Raw genomic sequence first — 24,136 nt, forward strand, 5'->3', positions numbered from 1 at the left:
AAATAAAGTGTATAATAATGAAAGTCAATAAACATTATATGTTATTAAAGATATTTATTCCGATGAAAATTTATGTTTAAAAATTAAGTGAACTGGTTTGTCAATAACTATACTATTATTACATATATTAAAGAATTAATATTTCGATTCAAACTATAAAATTAAAATATTAAAATAATAATAATATTAAATAATAATTTAATTAATAATTATTAAACAATAATATTAAATAATATTAAAATTTTTAAATTTATCATATTTGTTAAAAAATTAAGGATAATAGTTATTATTTTTTTAGTAAATTAAAAATAAACAATAAAAATTAATTAAAAAATTAAATAAAGATAATTTATCATTATTACTACTTTTGTTATATAACAATTAAAAACATTTAAGAATAAGAATTTTTTAGATTTTAATTGTTCCTTAATTTCATTAATTTAAAAATAATTTTGTTTATTAAATTATTTTAAATTTTAACATCTATTTATTTTTAATTAAATTAATTTAATTAATTAATTACATAACTTGTTCATTCAATTTATTTCAATAAAATAAAATCATATTAAATCTTAATATAATTTAATCAGCGCTGACACAATATTTTATTTTTCGCTGACTTTTCCCTGATTTCCAAACAGAATTTTGGCTTTTTCTCTAATCTTGATGAAACAACTTGAAAGGGTGTTAAAAAAGGAATATTTTTTTATGTAAAAAGTCAAATTAATATGTTTAGTGTGTTCAGTTGCTTTAAAAAAATGTATGACCTTTACAACGGTTTTAAGGTTTTAAATAAACTTTTAAAACAATTAATATTTCGATTTAAGCTAAAATTAAGAAGATATAACACAGAAAAAATGTAATCTTTATTTATTTGTAAATAATCTCAATTGTGACTCTTTGTAAAACTCAATTATTTTCAAAATTTTAATAAAATTAATTATGATTCAAAAAAGTGATTATTACAATTAAAGTAAACAAAAATTTGATTTTGAAATTAATTTATGTCTTTTTCTTTTTGTAAGATATTTTTATCTAATTTTATCGAATATTTATATTTTTTCACCTTTTGAATTTCGCGCTATTTTCTTTGGTTTTTATACAGTAGCGCCGTTAATATTTTGTTTACATTATTTGTAAACGGTGTGAACGTTGTCACTCATGACAGTTCCTAACCTAAAAATCTAGTTTACTTAATTTAATAAATATAACAAACTCGGCAATAAATATTAATGTTTTTCCAAGTACAGTGTGTTTGCTTATTAGAAACATTCTGATCCGGTTCATTTTTGCTGCGTATCAAAATGATCCTGATAGCCGGATCATTTTGATCCCAGGTTTTTACTGTGTATTTGCCGTTTGCAAATATTATTTAAAAATTTTTAACTATTATTTTCATAGACTGAAAATAAGATTTATTTGATTCAAATAACACTATACATAGGTTTACAAGGTTTTGGACTCAGGCAACTAAAAACTGTTTCTAAGGTAAATTTTAACGCAGAGAATTCAAAACAACAGTCCGTATTTTTCACTATGCGTCAGGTTTTTGAGATAATTGCAATTTTAATTTGTTGCTACTGCAAACAATTGTTATTGAAAATCGAAATATATGACTTAGAAAAAAATTCGTAACATATAGGTTTTTGGAGTTGCTGTTTACGAATTTGAAGTCATAGTTTTAAAATCCAAATTGCGGATCCAATATGTCGGATGTAAATATTAAAAATCAAACGGATTTGCTCGAAACTTATTACTCTGGGGTTTTCGGGGTTGCTATTTAAGAATTTGAAGTCAAAATTTTAAAATTCAAAATGGTGGTCCCAATATGGCACACGAAAAATATTAAGAACTAGATGAATTTGCTTGAAATTTACTTATTACTTTGAATTTGTAAAATCTTACTTCATATTCGTAATCAGAAACCCCAAAAATCACCTAGTAACAAGTTTCCAGTTAATCAAATTGATTTTTTATTTTTTCGTCCGCTTTATTGGATCCGCCATTTTGAATTTTTGAAATCTGACTTCACATTTGTAATTAGCGACACCAAAAACCCTGGAGTATAACATATTTCAAGCGAATGCTATTGATTTTAAATTTTTTCCGCCATATTGGATCCGCCATTTTGAAAGTTAACGCATTAGAGAAAATATAAGATATAGATACGAAATTGAGCGCAAAGAAATACGTTAAGAAACGTTCTTACTTTTCCGTTAAAAAATATTATTTTCAATTTAAAAATAATTTTAAAAAATAGAAAAATATTAATTTCAAAATGTTCAAATATCATTTCCAAATAAATATAGTTCTATGAAAACGAATGTCGAATTATATTATTGCTATTTGCCTTGAATAATTATATTATAATCTGTCGACAAATTATTACAACTGTACAATAAAGCCGCACTTGTTTAATTTATTAATAATGTATGAAATATAACTGTAAAGTAGATAATTATTTAAATATTGCGTAACATAAAATTATATGTATTAATATAGAGACATTATTTTATGTTTGCATGAAATATAATTGACATTAACCTTCAAAAATAATTTTAAAAAAACTCAATTGCGGCACACTATATATTTGCTTATTTCAATACATGGGTGATTCTCTCAAAAAGGACAAATTACGCTTTTAAGATATTTTGTTAAAAAATATGAAAATTAATAGAAATTATTTAAAATTCTGTCAGCCATGCGTTAGGATTTAACAATTTTCAATCGGACCACTAAAGAAAATTTTAGAAAAAGGTAAAATAACTGAAATATTGAATAAAAACTGATGTTACGGAATGGAGTTACGGAATGGAGTTTTAACACTAGTTTTCATTCAATAATTCAGTTGTTTGCCATTTTCTTGAAATTTTCTTTAGTGATCCCATAAAAATTTGTTGAATTTTATCGTATGGCTGGGAGAATGTTTATTAATTGAAATTAATGTTATTATTTTTTAACAAAAACCTCGTCCAAAATTGTGCACAAATAACACCGGCACACAAAAAAAAAAAAATTTCGAGTGCGAAGACCGCCACATGGTAGGTTCTCTTCCTTAAGATGTATCTAAAGAGAAAATCCTAGTCCGACCTCGAGTTTGGTTCTTGTTTCATTTTTACAGGCCTGGTGGGGGGGTGTAGTTTGAGAAATTAACATACATGGGAATTTAATTTCTTTTATCAACTGAAAGTGAATGTTTGCTTATTCTAACTGTGGATTTTGATTCAGTGGCTCTAATTACATGAAAATTTAATAAATACACAAATTTAAAAATGGCGGATCCAATATGGCGGACCTAAAATGGTGGATTTTTGGAAAATTTGTTTGGATTTCCTTGAAACTTGTTACTAGGGGGTTTTTGGGGTCGCTAATTACGAATTTGATGTTAGTTTTTCAAAATTCAAAATGGCGGATCTAATATGGTGGATTTTTGAAAAATTTGTTTGGATTTTCTTGAAACTTGTTGCTAGGGGGTTTTTGGGGTCGCTGAGTACGAATTTGATGTTAGTTTTTCAAAATTCAAAATGGCGGATCTAATATGGCTGAAAATTTTCGAAAAATTGTTTGGTTTTTGTAAAAAATTGCTATTTTGGGCTGTTTAGGTTGCTGAATAAGATTCTGACACTTCTTTTTTTTAAATTTTGGAATAGTGAATTTAATGTGGCTGACAATTAAAATTTTTTTATTTTCTCGATCGTTTACCCTGAATCTGAATTCACCAAAATTTAGTAATGGCTTCATACTGAGGTATCCCTCCTCTGCATCGTAATCTTCTTATCTACTTTTGCCATGAAGGCATATTTTAAACATAGAAACTTAGCCAAAAATTCGTTGCCCGCCTTCACCACGGGGAGGTGTCCTAGTCGCGAAAATAGAAAAAATAGAAATTAAATCGGAGAAATATTATTTATAAGACAACTAACTTGAGGTTGTATTTTTACAGATATGCAGTTATCTTTTGACAACTTTTACATCAAGCAATTACTAAATTTTGGTGAATTCAGATTCAGGGTAAACGATCGAGAAAATAAAAAAATTTTAATTGTCAGCCACATTAAATTCACTATTGCAAAATTTAAAAAATAGAAGTGTCAGAATCTTATTTAGCAACCTAAACAGCCCAAAATGGCAATTTTTTACAAAAACCAAACAATTTTTCGAAAATTTTCAGCCATATTAGATCCGCCATTTTGAATTTTGAAAAACTAACATCAAATTCGTAATCAGTGACCCCAAAAACCCCCTAGTAACAAGTTTCAAGAAAATCCAAACAAATTTTTCAAAAATCCACCATTTTAGGTCCGCCATATTAGATCCGCCATTTTGAATTTTGAAAAACTAACATCAAATTCGTAATCAGCGACCCCAAAAACCCCCTAGTAACAAGTTTCAAGGAAATCCAAACAAATTTTCCAAAAATCCACCATTTTAGGTCCGCCATATTGGATCCGCCATTTTTAAATTTGTGTATTTATTAAATTTTCATGTAATTAGAGCCACTGAATCAAAATCCACAGTTAGAATAAGCAAACATTCACTTTCAGTTGATAAAAGAAATTAAATTCCCATGTATGTTAATTTCTCAAACTACACCCCCCCACCAGGCCTGTAAAAATGAAACAAGAACCAAACTCGAGGTCGGACTAGGATTTTCTCTTTAGATACATCTTAAGGAAGAGAACCTACCATGTGGCGGTCTTCGCACTCGAAATTTTTTTTTTTGTGTGCCGGTGTAATTTGTTCTTTTTGAGAGAATCACCCACATATATATTTTATCAATAAATTTTATTTATAGAAATTTTTTTCGTGAGCAATTTTTTTTTAGAAAATTAATAAAAAGTGAATCGGGAGTTTTTGGTATCGCCTATGCGACTAAAAATTTCATAAGAGGTTTTAAAAATTCAAAATGATGAATCCTTAACATAGCAGACATAAATTTTGTAAAAATTAATCGAATTCACTTAAAAGTTAAAACACATTCCTCGAGGGTTTTTGTTTACAAATCTGCAATTAGTTTTAAAATTCGATAAAATAAAAAAAAAAATTTCATCATATTGAATCGAACATTTTGAATTTTTTAAAACTGACTTCAAATTCGTAATCATCGACCCTAAAAAAACCCCCGAGTAACGAGTTTCAAGTGAATACGATTAATTTTAACAAAAATTTGTACGCCACATTGGTTCTGCCATTCTGAATTTTTAAAAACTGACTTCAGATTCGTAATCATCGAACCCAAAAACCCCCGACTAACAAGTTTCAGGTAAAGTAGATCAATTTTTCACAAAGTCGCCCGCCATATTTGATCCGTCATTTTGAATTTTTTAAATCCGACTTTAGATTCATAATCGGCAGCCAAAAATATTAATTAATATTATTGGGTCATCATACATCCCACTTGGAAAGATTCCCCGGAAAGTGACCCCCGGAGGTTCTATCAGAATTCCACCGGAACTTCCAACATAACTCCTTTGGAATTCCATCGGAGTTCCAAAGAATTTCCGATGGGATTCCGACGGAGTTCCGACGGAATTAGAACTCTAAAAATTTTGAAAAAAATTAATCGGAATTCCGTCGGAATCTCATCGGAAATTCTTTGGAACTCCGATGGAATTCCGACGGAATTATGTTGGAAGTTCCGGCGGAATTCTGATAGAACCTCCAGGGGGCACTTTCTGTGGAATCTTTCCAAGTAGGATAACCATTTAAGATTAAAAAAAACTTTCAGACTTCGAGGTACAAAAATTTCGACTTTTTCTACTCCCGCGTGTATTTTTAAACCACTAATGATGATTCGCGACTTAGTTTTAAGCAAGGTTAGATAATTTAGAACATCAGTTAGGCAGTGCGTATTTCAGTGACAAGTAACTGCTCTCCCTTTCTCTCTCTCTCTCTTTCAACGAGACGTGTCCCATGATATTTCACCACTGAGACACATAATAATATAGACACGAGCGAGCGCATCCGAAAGAGCACGTCAGAGTGAATTAGGCACGCCCCAGTGGATTTGACATGCCACCAGCTCAAAGCCGAATGATGATCGGCACGGTAGCATTTGTCCTTGTGTATGTATGTATATATGTGTGTTATAATCTCGATGGGCATCTATTCAGTTGGTCTTCAGACATCATATATATACTCTCATATTCATATGTACATATATGCATCTATCAAAGAGAGTGTATTGTATTGGGCAACAGTGGAACTTAAGAATATCTATGTAAACATCAACCGACTGAGGCTATTCTTGAATCTTGATACTCGATCGATCATCTTATCCTTTATCGATATATCATATTTCCAACAATTTTTTTGCTACTATATTTTATTTTTCGATTTACTTCATTTTCAGTTGGTCGCATTTATTTGTTTATTTATTATTTATAAAGGAGATTCTACAATAAACTTTTTTTTGAATGAGCCCGTTTTCACCGAGTAGATAAATTTAATCTTTTGAGTGGTTAAATTTTAAAATACTTTTTTTTGTCAAAACACGAACACTTTTTACAAAATCGGACAAAATACCGCAAGGATTCTTATCTTATAAATTTTCTAAATCCAAAAGATTGTGCGAATCCATACAAAAACGCGAATGCAAAACAAAAAGTAGGAAATAGTAATAAAATGATAGGTTCATTACGTCCTGCCGCCGTCAGATGGCAGAAGCGTGCAGGGAGCACAAGGTCGCAACTGTTATTATATATTATTTTCATACTGTTTGTTTTGCAATCGCGTTTTTTTTATGGATTCGCAATTTTTTAGTCAATTAATACGTTTTTAACGAGAAATTGTTAGTAATATCGATTTGATAAAATTTTAATTGTAGGTTTGAATTATAAATATATAAATAGTATAACGATAAAGAATGTTCCATAATCATGCAAAATGTTGTTATTGTATAATTTCCACTTAATTCAATATGTACATTTTCAGAAACGACGTTGTAAATAAATGATTATGAGAATTTTTTATTCTCTCTAAATAGAAAACCACTAAATAAATGTTAAATTTTATTTTATTTTTTTTAAATTTTTATTTCTTGCCATCCTTGAGAATAGTTAAAATTTTATTTAAGTTGATAAATTTTCATTATTAACAATTGTCACTAATTTGTTGTATATTGAAATAAGATTACATCAAATTTTTTTTTTCTATATCCATTTGTATAAATATATAACTTTTTATAATTTTGTTTATCGTTAACAATTATTACACGTGGTAGTAGTGTGTATATAAATAACGGATTCAATTTTTAAATTTTAGTTTATTATATTGCTGTTATTGAAGCTCAACGAGGTAAGATCAATTTAGTATTATTTTTTTCTTTGTATAATTTTTTTGATGAAAATAATTTAATTCACTTACTAATAATTTCAACTAATTTAATTATATTAAAAAAAAAAAATACAAATTTTTAATTTTGTAAATACTTTGAAAATTTTACTTCTTAATTTCAGGTGACAAAGTCAAATTAAATATAATGGCAATTGTATTGCACTATTTTCTGGGATTTATTTTAATTGTTGAAGTTTTAACAACTAATAGTTGTCTTCAATTAACTTACAGTCTTTCTGAAGAAAATTTGCACTGTGGAAACTTTATAATAAATCGCATTACATCATCTGATGAGGATAATTGGGGAGTAATATGTATAAATGGTGAAGATTTGTCAAATTTTAACTATAGACTTCCATTTAAACAAATGACTGATAAATATTATCGTCAATTTACAACTTTGACAAATTGCAGCATTCGAGACACAGAAAACTTTAATGATATTTCAATGACGTTTAACATACGTTCACATTTGAAATTAAGAGATACAAAAGTGATTCTAGAAGATTTATTTAAAGAACTAACATATTTAGAGATTCTCGATCTCAATAAGAATAATTTACAGTCAATTGATAATCCAATTTTCTTTAATCTTGTCAATTTGGTAAATTTGACTTTAAGTGAAAATCAAATAAAAGAAATATCAAGGGATTCCTTCTGTTCATTGTCATATTTAAAAACACTTGATATTAGTTATAATAGATTGACTTATTTAAATAGTGAAATTTTCAAAACTCTCCATTATCTCGAAAATTTAATTCTAAATAATAATAATTTACAAGAAATACCCAAAAATTTACTCAATGAATTATCATTTTTAAAAAATCTTCAACTTCATCACAATAATATACAATCATTAGATAGAACAACATTTCAAAATCTTAGTTTCGTTGAAAATCTAGATTTAAGTTGCAATAAAATTAATGAAATTCCACGGGATTTATTTAAAGATATGACAAATTTAGAAGAACTTAATCTTAGTTATAATAATTTGACATCATTGGACGAGACAATATTTCAAAATCAAAATTATTTAAAACATTTAAATTTGGCTTACAATGGCTTAAAAGAAATTCCCAAGAATGTATTTGAAAATTTAACCTTTTTGGAAACATTAGATCTTAGTCACAATAATTTGACAACATTGGATGAGAAAATTTTTCAAAATTTACATTTACTAAAACATTTACGTCTAAGTTACAATCAAATTGGAGAGAGTTCTGTAAATTTATTTAAAAATTTAGAAAATTTAGAAATACTTGAAATTTGCATTAATAATGGAATAATTTTTGATAGAAATACATTTCAGTATTTATCAAAATTAAAAGAATTGCGTCTAAGTACCGATCAATTGAAAAAAATGCCAATAAGATTACATAATGATGTGGAAAAAAAAGTACAAATATTAATTGAACTTAAAAATAATTATTAGTAATTGCAAAATAAAATAATTTAATTATTATACAATTGTAATCTAATTATTTACGTCTGAAAATGTGTCCAAAATTTTCCTTTGTAGAAATTTATTTCAATTTTTATTTAATTAATTTAAAAAAAGAATTTTACTTGCTTTAATCCAAATAGCACGTAAGCTTGCAGCAACCTTGCGGCAAGCGTCAAATGTCTCACCTAACCCAAGCTTACATGGTAAGATTACTGCAAGATTGCAATGTAAGGTTACTGCAACATTGCACAATAAGATTATCGCAATATTGCTCAGTTAGCTTGCACGGTAAGCTTGTCGCAAGGTTGGTGCAAGGTTGCTAAATAACCTTGCTTTGAACCTAAAATTTTTTTTAATGTTTCGTCTAATTTATATAATAAAATTATATAAATTAGACGAAATAGTAAAAGAAAAAATTTTTTAGGTTCAATGCAAAGTTATTTGGCAACTTTGCACCAACCTTGCTACAACCTTACCATGCAAGCTTACTGAGGAATCTTGCAATAATCTTATTGTGCAATCATGCAGTAACCTTATATTGCAATCTTTCGGTAAGCTTAGCATGCAAATTTGGGTCAGGTGGGACATTTGATGCTTGTAGCAATTTTGCCGTGTAAGGTTGGCAATATTGAGCGTCAAGCTTGCCGCAAGGTTGCTGCAAGCTTACGTACTATATGGGAAGCTACAACCTACAAATTTTTGAAAGTAATAATCTTTCAGATATTAATTAAAATTAATCCCTTGCATAAAAAATACCACTTTTTAAAATTGTAAAAAAAGAAATTGATCCAATGGGTAAAAAGAGTTATGCAAACATTTGAATATTGAAAATTTTACTCCAGGACATTACAAAATATTTTTTGTCAAATTAATGAAGCCTAAAAAAAAGGAAGGGTTTTTTTCAAGAAATATTAAATGATTTTAATAAATTTGGTTCAAAAGAACTACGCGAATAATTAAATTTTAAAAAATTATCATTTTAAAATGTTTAAAAAGTGATAATTTTTATATACGACATTAATTTTAAAAATGTTAACTAGTATTTTGGAAGAGTTCTAAAAAAAAAACCCAAAAAATATAGCGTTTTTAATTTTCATTATTCATGTTGTAAAGGTGATAGCAAATAAAAAAAAAAAATTTTTTTTAATTTTGAAGAGCTCACAATGAGTCGGTAATTAAAATTAAATATTTTTCAAAAAAAAAAAAATGTTATGTTGAAAAGAACATAAATATTATTATTCTTACATTCCATGTTTTTACTTTTATTATTTTAATTATTTTAATTATTTATAATTTTTCCTTAATCGCTTTTTTGCAGTAAAAATATTTTTTGTTTATTTTTAACATTGAAAAAATATATTCTTTTTTTTTACTTTGTTAATTTTCTAAATAATTTTTTTTTAAATTTATTAGTTTTTAAATATTTTCTTTTTTTTAAATTTACTTATTTAAGCAGAAAAATTTTTTAAATTTCAAAAAATTCTGTGAATATGAGAAAAAAAGTTTTAAAAAAATTGTTTATACAAAATAACAAAATAAAAAATATATTTTTTATTTAATAACTAACAAATTTAAAAAAAGTTTATATATAGAAAATAACAAAGATAAGAAAAACGAAATTTTCAATGTTATAAAAAACAAAAAAAAATTGTTTTTGAATGTAAAAAAAAAATAATTAAAGAAAAAATAAAAAAAATTAAAATAATGAATGTAAAAATATGGAATGTATAAATCAATATTTTTTATTTTTCAATTCAACATTGTTTTAAAACACTTTATGTAGAGTTTTGATACTGACTTTACAATATTTTTAAATAGGGCCTAAAATAGACCAAAATTCTTATGTAGGGTAACTGCACCAGTGGTGGATCAGTTAAGCCCCTTAACTTTCTTATTTTGACTTTTAAGTTCTGTATAGGTTGTTTTTAGACAAATTCGAGGTTATTCTTTATAGTATTATGGACCAGATAGTTCCAATAGACATTTCCTTCAAGGTTAGACTTAATTTTGACACCTACGTTTACTTTAATGCTCCATCAAAGATAATTTGTCAATGATCCTATTCTGGATCACTGTTTGCACCAGTCATGGTTATAGATTGCTCCAGTGGTGGATCACTTAAAAAATCATACTAAAAAACATTGCATTTTAAAATTACGAGACTGAGACGTTTTGCAACTTTTATAAGGCTTTACGGACAGATTTTCAAATTCACTTTCCTATCCATATCCCCTCCTCTTTCATTTCTATAGGTATAATGTGACTAAATATTAATTAATCATCTTTTTATTAGAATTTTTGGTAATAAATAAATAGAAACTCTTAAAGCTTCAGTTTCAATGATAAATAACATTTATTAATTCTGGGTATTTTAATTCAACAAAAATTTAACAATTTGAAATCAGGGGGTCGATTACGTAACTTTCCCACTTCCCACATCTCACTTCCCACATTTTACATCCCACATCTCACTTCCCACATTTTACATCTCACTTCCTACATTTTACATCCCACATCCCACATTTTACATCCCACATCTCACATCTCACTTCTTACATTTTACATCCCACTTCCCACATTTTACATCCCACATCCTACATCTCACTTCCTACATTTTACATCCCACATCCCACATCTCACTTCCCACATTTTACATCCCACATCTCACTTCCTACATTTTACATCCCACTTCTCAATTCCCACATCCCATTTCCCACATCTCACTTCCCACATTTTACATCCCACTTCCCACATCCCACATTTTAAATCCCACATCCCACTTCCTACATTTTACATCCCACTTCCCACATTTTACATCCCACATCTCACTTCCTACATTTTACATCCCACTTCCCACATCTCACATCCCACATTTTACATCCCACTTCTCACTTCCTACATTTTACATCCCACTTCCCACATCTCACATCCCACATTTTACATCCCACTTCTCACATCCCACATTTTACATCCCACATCCCACTTCCTACATTTTACATCCCACATCTCACTTCCTACATTTTACATCCCACTTCCCACATCTCACATCCCACATTTTACATCCCACTTCTCACTTCCTACATTTTACATCCCACATCTCACTTCCTACATTTTACATCCCACTTCTCAATTCCCACATCCCATTTCCCACATCTCACTTCCCACATTTTACATACCACTTCCCACATCCAACATCTTGTGGGAAATGGGAGAGATGTGAGAAGTGGGATATAAAAGGTGGGAAGCGTGATAAGAAAAGTGTAATGTACAATGTAAGATGTGAAGTGTGAAATGTGAGAAGTGGGATGTGAAATGTGGGAAGTGAGATGTGGAATGTGAAATATGGGAAGTGGGATGTGGTATGTGAAATATGGGAAGTGGGAAGTGGATATGAAATATGGGAAGTAATAAGTGAGATGTGAAATATGGGAAGTGGGATATGAAATATGGGAAGTGAGAAGTGAGATGTGAAATATGGGATATGGGAAGTGGGATGTAAAATGTAGGAAGTGAGATGTGGGATTTGGGAAGTGGGATGTAAAATGTGGGATATGGGATGTAAAATGTGGGAAATGAGATGTGGGATGTGGTATGTGGGAAGTGGGAAGTGGGAAAGTTACGTAATCGACCCCCAGGTGTTAACAATTAATAAACATTTGAATTAGTGTTAACTAAAATTTAACTCATAAAATTTTCAATAAAACAATGCGTCAACAGGGGAAAAGTAGGACTGATCCACCACTAGATTTTGTTACTTTTTTGGTTCCAGTCGTGGATCACCCCAAAACAATGGACACGCGCTACTTACAGACGTAAATATTGTTCTCAGGGCTCTATGGGGATGAAACGAAATGCCTCCTATTGTGAAAAGAATTAAAAATTGTCCTAAAATGGCTCCAAAGCTTTCTATTCCAAAATATACTCTTAACTTACATGCTAAGGAAAACTCTTGTTTTCTGTCACCACTTTAGTAATTGTTGTCCTGCTTTCTTCGCGATGAATTTAAAAATTTTTTTAAATTGTAATATTGATCTGTATAATTTTCTTAACAATTACCGACACTTGTGGTTCATTTTCTTACAAACGTGTAAACACAAATGACCATTTTTCTCGCAGTTGATCCACCACTGGTGCATGATCCACCACTGGTGCAGTTACCCTATTTCGTGTTTAGATTTTTAATTTATTAAGGTGCACAATATTAATATTTGGAAAAAAATATAAATTGTATAAATAGTAATACTTTTTTATGCAGTAATAAACATGTAAAAAAATATAAAAACGCAATAATTTTCAATTATTAAAATCATATTTCATGCAATTATTAAATTTAAATTCTTACCTTGAACTTCATTTTCCTCTGCTTGCCCTTTATTTTGATTAAGAGCACGAACGTTGTTTTCCAAATTATGAAATAAACACTCACACGCGATTTTAAGAATTTCGATCACTCCCGAAATTACATTAAATATAGGTATAACTGTTATCGAACGATCGTTAAATAATGTACGAACACTCCCGAAGCTATTCACAAAATTAGGATAGGGTCACGTAAAGTAAATGTAACAGCGCGCACAAGTTTTCCATGTTGTAGAAAAATTGAAATTAAAAAATATTAAATTAAAAAATTAAATTAAAATTATTTTTTTGAAATCAAAATATTAATTTTTATTTTTATTCTAAGTTATTTTTATACTTAACAGATTTGATAAAATTATTTAATATTATTATTTTCATTAGAGTATAAGAATAATGAATTTATTATTATTTCTTTATTTGAAAATATAGTATTGGTTTTTTAATATATAAATTAATATGTACATATTAATCGAAATTCAAAACAAAAAAAATTTTGATAATGAATGTACTATAACCTTTAAATTTAACAGAATTAAAAATTGAATTTAAATTGCATTTTATTGCAACATGGACTTGTATTTTTTTTCGAGGAAAATTTATATATTTATTCACACGACGATTCACTTTAAACTGAATTTAAAATATATTTTATTTCCTTTATTTGGCACTTTTAATTCACACAGGTTATAACTTGCTCTACGAACTGAGCCGATACTTCACAATCGTAGGTCAAAACACTACAGTCTCGAGACATAAGCAGAAGTCTCGCCCGGTTAGCAATATTGTTTTGTTGAACTTCCTGGAAATAGAATAGACCCAACAAATTATTAGGAATTTTTATTTTATATTCTTATATTTAGACAAATAATATTTTATTCTTCGTTTATTCATAAGTAACAATAATTCAATATAATAATTTAATTAATAAATTATTATATTATATTATATATTATATATTATATTATATTATATTATATTATATTATATTATATTATATTATATTATATTATATTATATTATATTATATTATATTATATTATATTATATTATATTATATTATATTATATTATATTATATTATATTATATTATATTATATTATATTATATTATATTATATTATATTATATTATATATTATATTATATTATATTATATTATATTATATTAGAAAAAAGTTTCTGGTAAATCAAAGAAATTTGTGTATTGTTATAGGGTCAAAGAAAAATTTTTTTGATTGAAAGAAATTATTTCTTTATTTATTTTTTATTGACTCAATGAAATATTTCTTTGATTTTACGAAAGTTTTTATTTGAAAAAAAGAAATAATTGTTTATGTTAATGCACAAATTTCTTTAAATTGAAAATATATTTATTTCCTATTAAGATTGTATATACGTTCGTATTTTAATTAAATTATAGTTTAAAAATATTAAATTCATTAAATATTTTTGAAATACTTGAAATGTATTCCAAAGACATTTAATTAATTTAATGCGCATTTTGACATGTAAAACACTTAACAAACCTTCATGGCAGAATTTTGATCACGAAGAAAACAATCAATACACTGCGAGTCACTATTTACACATTTCACATATCACTTGTAAATACCAAAGACACGAACAATTCATAAACTTCTTTATCACTCATTGTAAGAAAAACTAATAAAACAAAATTTAGCTATTAATACAAAACTTTTTAGACTATAAATATGATTATAATTATCACGCCATGAACACGCTGCCATGAGGCACACACAGCTGTTTACTAATTTACGTATAGTCTGCGCAAACGCAGTCATGGTAACTCAGCGTACTTAAGTTCGAAACAAATATTTCTTTGATTCAAAGAAATTTTTCTTTAGTTTAAAAAAATCATTTAAAGGAAAAATTTGTTTTGATTCAAAACACTCAAAAATGTCTTTTTCGTAAAAGCAAAAGAAAAAAATTTTTAAATCAAACATATTTTATCTTTCATTCAAAAAGTGAGTCTAAAAAAACGATTTCTTTGTTTCAAAGAAATCTTTTCTCTGAGTGTATTATTTACTTATTTATTATTATTTGCTGTCACATCAAATTATGTTATCTAATATAGAGACAGCGAACAAATTTTCAGTGAGGTCAAAAAAGTTTGCTGTGACAGTAAATTTTTAAAAAATTAGAACTGATTTTGTTTATCATAACAAACTTTTTCGTTGTCATAGCAAAAAATTTAGCTGTGCGGTTACTAATTTTGATAGATCTGATAGCAAACATCAGTTAGCATCTGTAAGCAATTTCTTTTTTTCCGTGTAATTATAATTCTTATAAAAAATTGTAGAATAAATTAAATTATAAATAAATATAAATTGTTTTAAAATAATCATAAATTCTACAGATAAAAGATAACATTTAATGAACAATTAAAGTTAAAAAATATTAAAAGTTGTAATTAATTAATTTAAATAATGAATGAGACAATTACTTTAATAAATTTTAATGAAACTTCCTACACGGTGGGTTTATGGTGTCCCTGATCACAAATTTGATGGCATTTTTTTATAACTCAAAATGTCGGATTCAATATGGCGGACGAATTTTAAAAATTCAATTGAATTTACTTCAAACACAGCACTAGGGGGTTATTTGGGTCGCTGATTACGAATTCAATATCAGTTTTTCAAAATTCAAAATGGCGGATCCAATATGTCGGATAAATTTTGAAAAAATCATAGAATTTACTTGAAACACAGCGCTTGGGGATTTTTGGGGTCGCTGATTACGAATCCAATATTAGTTTTTTAAAATTCAAAAATGCAGATCTAATATGGCGAACAAATTTTGTAAAATTCATTAGATTCACTAGAAACTCATTATTCGAATATGTTTTCTTTGGTGCTGAATACGAATATAACACCAATTTTCCAAAATTCAAAATGGCGGACCCAATATGGCGGATGAATTTTGAAAAAATCATCAAATTTACTTAAAATACACAGCACTTAAGGGTTTTTGGTATATAATATCAGTTTTAAAATATTCAAAAACGTCCTACTCAATATGGCTATACCTTTTTGAAAAATTCAGCAGTTTCATTCGAAAATTGATCTCACGTTTTTTTTCGTGTGTATTATAATTAATGCAAAACTGTTGAAAACAAATAAAATTGAATGCCAATTTGAAGGTCTTGATAATTAATAATTCCGACAATCTGCTGGAAGGGTCGATTCAGTGTCGGATTTCGTTTTCTCAGGTTACCTTCGCACGAACAACATATACTAACACAATATAATATATATCCAAGAATGAGGCATATATATATACATATACATATATATAATCTAAACAGTCTCATCGTGATTCTGGCTTCTGCATCGTTATGGGTAAGGTAAGACGTTGACGGACGGCTCTCTTGCGAACGCTTGACGGGAAACACAAATTGTGGGCGCAGCTGTGTGCCGATAGTAATCAAGAAACATGGTAGGTAGCACACAGTCTGAAGTGCTCGCATAATCATTCTCCACGCAATCATGGACAGAAAAGACGCGGAAAGTGACAGGATTGCTATACATCATTGGGGAAAGCCGATACTGATCCCTGATATATGCTTTCCATTCTATCAACTGGTTCAAGATTATACATATATATATATATATATATGTGTGTATAAGGTGTCTTCCAAAAAGCTTTTGCATCAGTTATTTGAGAGGTGACATTTTACTTTCTTTTGAAATTCACATCTTTTCAGCTTTCTTACAATATATAATATAATAGTGATGTGAAATAAAATTTTTTTTTGAAAAAAATACACAATTGTGACTTAGGATGGAGTTACATGTTGCTGTAAATGCAGAATGCAAAACCAAAAATAATGAAAGTGAAAAGGGACAGGGATATATCACTATCCTTTTCACTCTTATTATTTTTGGTTTTACATTCTGCATTTACATCAACATGTAACTCCAACCTTTTTTTCAAATATATTTACACATATATACTGAGAATCATATTTAGGAGTTAAAAAAATGTACTGCGCAGCCGTAAGTGCTATAGAAATGAACTGCGCATCGTTTTAAATTCAGCAAACTTGCGCGGCCTTACACTTAGGTGCTGAGATTTTTATTTCTTACAATTAATACACAGACCGTAAAAAATAAATAAATAAAAGCATCTCACCTCATGTATTTTGGTACCCTAAACACGAATCTGAAGTCAGATTTATTCCATCACGTCAGGATTTTTTCTAACCTCAAAAAACTTGTCAGATTATTCGTACTATACATTTTTTTAAATTAAGAGATTTACATAAAACTTTGTATCTGGGGGTTTTTGCGGTCGCTGATTACGAATCTGATGTCAGATTTGTTTCATTACGTTAGAATTTTTTTCTAAACTCAAAAAAAAAATGAAATCATGTTTTGACCGCAGAAACAGTACTACCAACTTAAATGATGGCGTTAAATTTGAATACTTATAAAATTAATTATTATTCAAAAAAATAATTATTATTTTTACCTAAAAATTACTAAATATTTCTACTGACAAAGAAAATTTTTCTGGTATTGTTAAAATATTCAAAAAAATAATTGTAATTCAAAATCACTTTGGAAATAATGCCAACCAATAAATCTGAAATTCCATCCATAATATTATTGAGTAATTTGAAGTTTCGCGTTTACTCAATTCGATACCCAAAATGAGTATAAATCAATAAAAATGAGCCCAAAATATTTTCTGTGTAACAATTTTTAAAGAAATTAAAATAAACTCTCGTTTAAAAGGTATAAAATTGAATAGACGCATATATTTAATACTCTTAAAGATTTTATGTACGGATTATCGATATTTTATCCGATCATTTATATTCAAATTGTGTATATTTATACATGTGTATGTGAACGCCTTTCTTTTGACATTTACTTCAATATACATCGTTCATTAAACATTTATTTATACAATCACGCTTGATTAGATTGATTCACTGATAATATTGAGCTGTATAACTAGAAAATTATATACATATATATATATATATATATATATATATATATATATATGGTCAATGAAAAGAAAAATTTTTTATTCCCTCGCCAAACCAAATTACAATAAAATGCAATCTCCTGTATATGTATAAATTCTGGCGAGATTTACTTAACCTAAAAAGATAGCAAATACAAAAATATGTGGAAAAAGCATTAAAAAAAAAACCTTGCTATCTTTTCAGGTCAAGACAGTATTTTTTTACAATTTGCAGAGAATTAATTTTTACTTCGTGCGTATAATTATGATTGTATTTTTTAAAAACAATTTATCATATGATTCAGAAAAAATGTATTTCAAATGTTATTTTGTAGATGTTTGTATTTTTGTGTAAAACAAATATTTTAAAAATAAAATTTTTAATTCTCTCGAAATTTTTACATTATTATTTTTGTGAACGTAAAAATATTTATTTTCATTTATTTTTTTTTTTTTTTAAATTAATTCACGTATAATGTAGAACGCGTGTGTGGCATTATAATAAAATGGACAACGTTAGCGAAATAAATAATACTTTTTTTTACTCATTCTCATCGTTTTCATTCTCAATAACTGATAGTGGGCGATGTTTGTCCACAAATGTTCATTCTATGAACGCCTTTTTGTGTGCGGTCAAATATATGTCCATTGTATGAGGGTTGGTATAGGGCTGTTGAATGTCATACATTGTGTGGTCATCAAAATTCCAATTTGCGACATGCATTAAACTGCTGTAGAACATTTGCGGTGGCAAAATTAAATATTGATGTTTACTTTGCTAATATAACACAAAAACCGCAGCGAAACGTATATATGTATATATGTGAAACTGCAAAAATCATTTCAATTCGAAATAATATTTTTAAAGAAAATATTTATTCCCGCAAGCGTTTCATATGAGAATAAACTTCGTATATCAATAACGTTGCGCAACCAAGGTATATTTCATCGGAAAAATATTTTGTTTATAAATAAAATATTTAAATTAAAGGAAAAGATGAAAAAAATTTAAAAACCGTTGCATTAGAAAATAATAACGTTTTGAACAAAAAAATTCTATTTAAGTAATATTAATATTTATTAATATTATCACAAATTTTATTATTTAGATTTAATCTATAAAAAAAAATTTGCTTTTAAAATATAATTATTTAACAATTTCTTCGTATTTATAAAATTTGTAATCAATAAAGCAAATTTGAGGTTAGTTTTCTAGAAAGTAAAATATGGAGGAAAATATAAACATATTAAATTTTGTGCCAACTGTATCAGTTTCTAAATATTGTATATATTAATTAATTTACTATAGTGATATTACATTCAATATTATTATTTTTATAGTTATTATCCTTTTTTTAGTAGTAGGTGTCGTTCATACTGTCAGGGTGTCGATCCCTGTACCTTTTACCCTATCAAGTGTCACACGGTGCACCAGAAGGAGGTTTAAATAAAAATGAATTGACACTTAAAAATTCTTTTTGATTATGGTTCTAAGATGATTAAAAAACTTTTCTCAATAGGCTTTAAAATCAGCTTACGTGCCCAATTTAAAACAAATTGAGTTTTAAATATTTAAAAATAGTATTTTATGAGAAACCAGAATTTATTTAATGTATACTTATATGCGTATAGATAAATTGATGTTTTAAATTTGGGTTCATATAAATTTATTAACAATGAAGTTATTTTCTTGTTTCGTTTTTATATTTATGCATTAAGAGTGTCGAACGGTATCTGAAATTCTTTGGCAAGAAGAGAGCTATAATTATTGCTCTTAACGTGAAATAGTATTGATTTTAAAATACTTTTTTCTCGAAACACGAACACTTTTAACAAAATCAGCCAAAATCCTCATCTTATAAATTTTCTAAATCCAAAAGACTGTACGAATCCATAGAAAAACATGGTTGCAAAACAAAAAGTAGAAAAGTAGTCTAATAACAGCTGCGACTTTGTGCGCCCTGCATGTTGCTGCCATCTGACGGCGGCAGGAGGTAATGAACCTGTCATTATATTACTTTTCGTTTTGCAATCGTGTTTTTGTATGGATTCGCATAATCTTTTGGAATTAGGAAATTTATATAAGATAACGATCTCTAGCTGCTTTTGTTAAAAAGTGTCTGTCTTTCGAGAAGAAAGTATTTTAAAATCAATGTTTATCATTTTCACGTTTAGTGCCGTTTTTATAGAGCGATAATTAAAGGTCTCTTCTTGCCAAAAAATTTTAGAGATCATTCGATTCTCTTAAATAAATTTTGTCATTCTTAAAATCATTCTTTTAACATTATAATTTAATTTTTTAAAATCGGACACAAACACTACAGCAATATAATTATTTATATGTAAAATTGAAAATAAGTAATTATTTTATCATTTATTACAGTATTTATTAGATTAAATAAATTCTGAATCCCTTATAAAACACTGTTTTTATATAAAAACTCAATTTTATTTAAATCGGCCACGTAAAACTGATTTTAAATACTATTGACAAATGTTTGTTATTCATCTAAGAATCATAATCAAAAAGAATTTTTAAGTGCCAATTCATTTTTATTTAAACCACCTTCTGGCGCACCGCGGTCAGGTGTGGCCTTAGAAAAATTCTAAACCATACAATGAATAAAAAAAATAGATGCACCACCCAATGTGTAGATAGCTAGCGCTATAGCGCCACTCATAATAGGTGGCCGCTTATGTGAACTTTTAAAATCCAAACCAAATCATTCATCTTCTTAATTCCATCTATTCTGTTAGTGTTTTTCAATTTCATATATGTAAATCATAATAAAAAAAATGCAAACTTTAATCTGACGTAAAATTGTCAATTACAAATTGAAAAACACAAATATAAGCAAAAAAAAAGTTGATTAAATTAAATATACAAAAAAATCAGTTTGTGAGACATGCATTTCATCTTGTTTGATATATAATGAATTGAAAATTTCTTGGCGTATAGTCTATATATATATCAATTTCACAGACAGCTAGTTTGCTGCTGATAGTAGTTAACGCATCTTGACATCCGTCTTGTTAAACGATTATGGAAACACACGCAATGCAGACCCACACGACATATTATCGTAATAAACAGGTTAGTTATAAAGGTTGATAGCTTCCTTCCATATACTGAAATTATACCGTCGTCTCCGTTCACGTATGCCACTGACAGGTTGTCAGAGGAAACTCACTCCCTCCTCTCTTTCTCTCTCTCTCTCTCTCTCCTCCCCCTTTTCGAGTCTCGACTTCGCTCACAGATATAAATATGCAATAGCGCTTGTCATATGCAGCGCCTAATAATTGAATGTATAATAAAGAGGGCGTCGCTCGACGTCATGCTGATAGATAGACAGCTTGCAAGAATGGCAGACGAACGGACGTTGCCTGTCAATTTTGTTCGTTCGTAACATCGTTACCTCACGTTTTATTCCCTGATTTATAATATATTTGAAGGGTGTGAGCGTAATGATTAAATACATTTCTGTCTAGCGCAATCTCCATTAAATATTGACTATTTTGCTAAAAATTGTTTCAAAAAAAAAAAAAATCAAGTGGAATACTTCAGGGAGGAAGAGAAAGAGAATGTTTGTCAGGTCAATTGTATTAGTTGGCGTTCGACTGATAGAAACATTATTATTTTAATGCCCGTGGCTGTGTGGGCGATGAGAGTTGAAAGCAGCCAATTCAATATCCATTCGAAACAGCTCTCGCTTGCCGCATTCACTATTCTGACAGCTAGACAAACACTGGTCTGATGTTTCAAATAGCTTTTATTTATTCTATCCTGTTTATTTAGGCTGCCGGGGATCGCGTTACGAAGAGGGGCTTCCGTGTCAGTCCCTGCGAATCCTATTGTCATGCTGAACCATCAGGATGAATAAAAGCACACATATATATATATATAAAGCTCGCGCGGTGCACTCGAGCTCCAATTAAAAACCAGTTATTTCTTCAACGAAATATTTATCCATTTTACAATTCCTGACATTGATATTTACAACATTTATTTTTTCAATATCAATTAGTCATTCATAAAATTATTTTGAAAATTTGTTACACCTTTTGTAATATTGCCAAGGAGTCTTCATTTTGTTTTTTTTTTTTATAGATTATGTATTATGCGACTGTCAATCAATTTACAATAAACTCAACTTGAAAGATGAGAAGCAATCGGTTTAGAATTCGTTCCGCTTCGCTTATTCAAGGATGTCAGATTTCTACTGCGCCTCTGCCAGAAGGCGAATCACTTACACTTCCTTTAGGCTTCTTAGCACGAAGTACATATAAAGTATCCATTGGATTCGTGAGAACGTAAGGTGATAAGTTATTGATCGCTATAGAGAGTAGAAACTTATTTTTCAGAAGGTTCTTTTTTTATTTGCAAAATTCGTTATACATCTGTCGCTATATTTGAAAAGGAGAATTAATATCAATTTTTAAATTGTCAGTTTGAATTTTTGGAATATATAATAGAGTTGACAGATCAAAATTAATTAATACAAAAAAAAAAAAGAATTAGAAAACAATTTCTGATCATTAGGAATAATTTGAATATTGGAAAATTAATAATATACCTCTAGGGGAAATTGATCCTTTAGGTTGAAATGTTTTTGCAATATGGATTTCAGAGGGTTTATGACATTTCAAAAGGCAAAAGGGGGATGCAAATATTTCTAGAGCACACACACCCCGTTGTAGAACATGGGAAGTGAAGGCGCGATGTATTATTCCAGTAGGTAGGTATATTACCCAAGACCCGCAGTTATGCGCTGCGGGATATGATTGATGACAGTCGTTGCCCTGTTATGAATATAATATCGATCAATCACACTATTTATGAGAAGAACGCATAGGCCCATATACTCTATCATGGTTCTGACGACCTAGAGCTATACACACCTATATATATATGTATATATAATATCTCCACCCGTTAAAATCACCTTCCAGAGCAAAGCGTCGACCCATTTTTTATCCCATCGAATTTCGCCTTTCTTCTTTTATCTATCGCTCTCTTTTTTTTCCAAACGTGACGAATCACGTTCACTTTGCAACTTTCCGATCGTCAAATGGACGATCGACAAAATCATCTATTGGTATCATAAATTTTAGCAATGCTTTTGAATGCATCGTAAAAATCAGATTGTCAAGTTTTACTCCAAGCTTCGTTCATCATTGTGACAGCTAAATGCTCCGATCTCATCGATTTCAGTTCTCCGATCTCTCTCTCGAAACTTCCAAGTCGATTTACGACGTTTCAAAATGTAACCTATCAGTAATCAATATTAAAACCATTCCATTATAAAGAAATATTCATCTTTTTGATATAGCGGTGTAATTAAATAAGAGTGATGGAAATTAATTTTCTTTATCGACATTTCTTTTTAAACGATATGACATTTTGTGGAACTTAATTTGGAACTAAGATAGATAGAGAGAGAGAGAGAGGGAACAATTAAAGTTTTATTCCCAAACCTTTTTGTGTTCGACTTATATTGAAGTATTATGGTTCATAAAGAAAATATAGTTAAAGAGACACTCTCGTTAAAGACGACGATAAAGGGAGTGATTAATTTGCAGATTCTCTCATCTTGAACACGCCTCCTTTCATTTTGAGTGTGCTTTCACAGATTCTTATATTTTTCCCAAAAAGTTTCCGAAAGAAAAGACATGACCTTCTTTCCGGTATGCTATAGAGGCGTACGGCTGATGCCAACAACATTTAAACGACTCTTGGAGAATTTCCCCCAATTTCGCCATCTTGATAACTCAAATCCGATATTTAATGAACAAGCAGTATTTCGGTAATTTTATCCTTCTTTCTGCATTGAGAATTTATGTTCCTTTAGATTTTGACATCATTTCTCCGTATTTTTGATTACACACACACATATATGATATATTAGTGTTGGTTTTTGTCGAAAGTCGATAAAACTTTTACGGTCGAGTAAATCATGGGGATAAAAATTTGTATAGAATCCTGTTGTCACGTATATATATAG

The 24,136-nt window shown here is 28.5% G+C and overlaps 2 protein-coding genes across 6 annotated transcripts in view; one reads left to right on the forward strand and one right to left on the reverse strand.

Annotated features, from left to right (window-relative positions):
- Positions 1-14,871, reverse strand: part of LOC127284011 (uncharacterized) — a 240,551-nt gene extending 225,680 nt beyond the window's left edge. For 4 of the 5 annotated variants that reach the window (XR_007843416.1, XR_007843417.1, XM_051309274.1 and 1 more), the window contains exons 1-3: positions 14,663-14,871; positions 13,654-13,937; positions 13,122-13,303 (exon numbers count right to left, since the gene is read on the reverse strand). Coding sequence is in view for 3 of the 5 variants with exons in the window: in XM_051309274.1 (XP_051165231.1) it covers positions 13,122-13,133 (12 nt within the window). In the remaining 2 variants the exon portion in view is untranslated. Of the gene's footprint in view, positions 1-13,121; positions 13,475-13,653; positions 13,938-14,662 lie in introns of those variants that run through there. The other variant, XM_051309275.1, reaches the window with a different exon arrangement.
- LOC127284008 (carboxypeptidase N subunit 2-like) lies at positions 7,072-8,802 on the forward strand. The gene is made up of 2 exons (XM_051309272.1): positions 7,072-7,296; positions 7,458-8,802. The coding sequence occupies exon 2, from the start codon at positions 7,481-7,483 to the stop codon at positions 8,765-8,767; it is 1,287 nt and encodes a 428-aa protein (XP_051165229.1). The 5' UTR covers positions 7,072-7,296; positions 7,458-7,480; the 3' UTR covers positions 8,768-8,802.
- Positions 14,872-24,136: the final 9,265 nt, after the last annotated feature.

This window comes from Leptopilina boulardi, unplaced genomic scaffold, assembly GCF_019393585.1.
Source record: "Leptopilina boulardi isolate dan_hultmark-lab unplaced genomic scaffold, ZJU_Lbou_2.1 LbouV2_316, whole genome shotgun sequence".
Lineage (NCBI taxonomy): Eukaryota > Metazoa > Arthropoda > Insecta > Hymenoptera > Figitidae > Leptopilina > Leptopilina boulardi.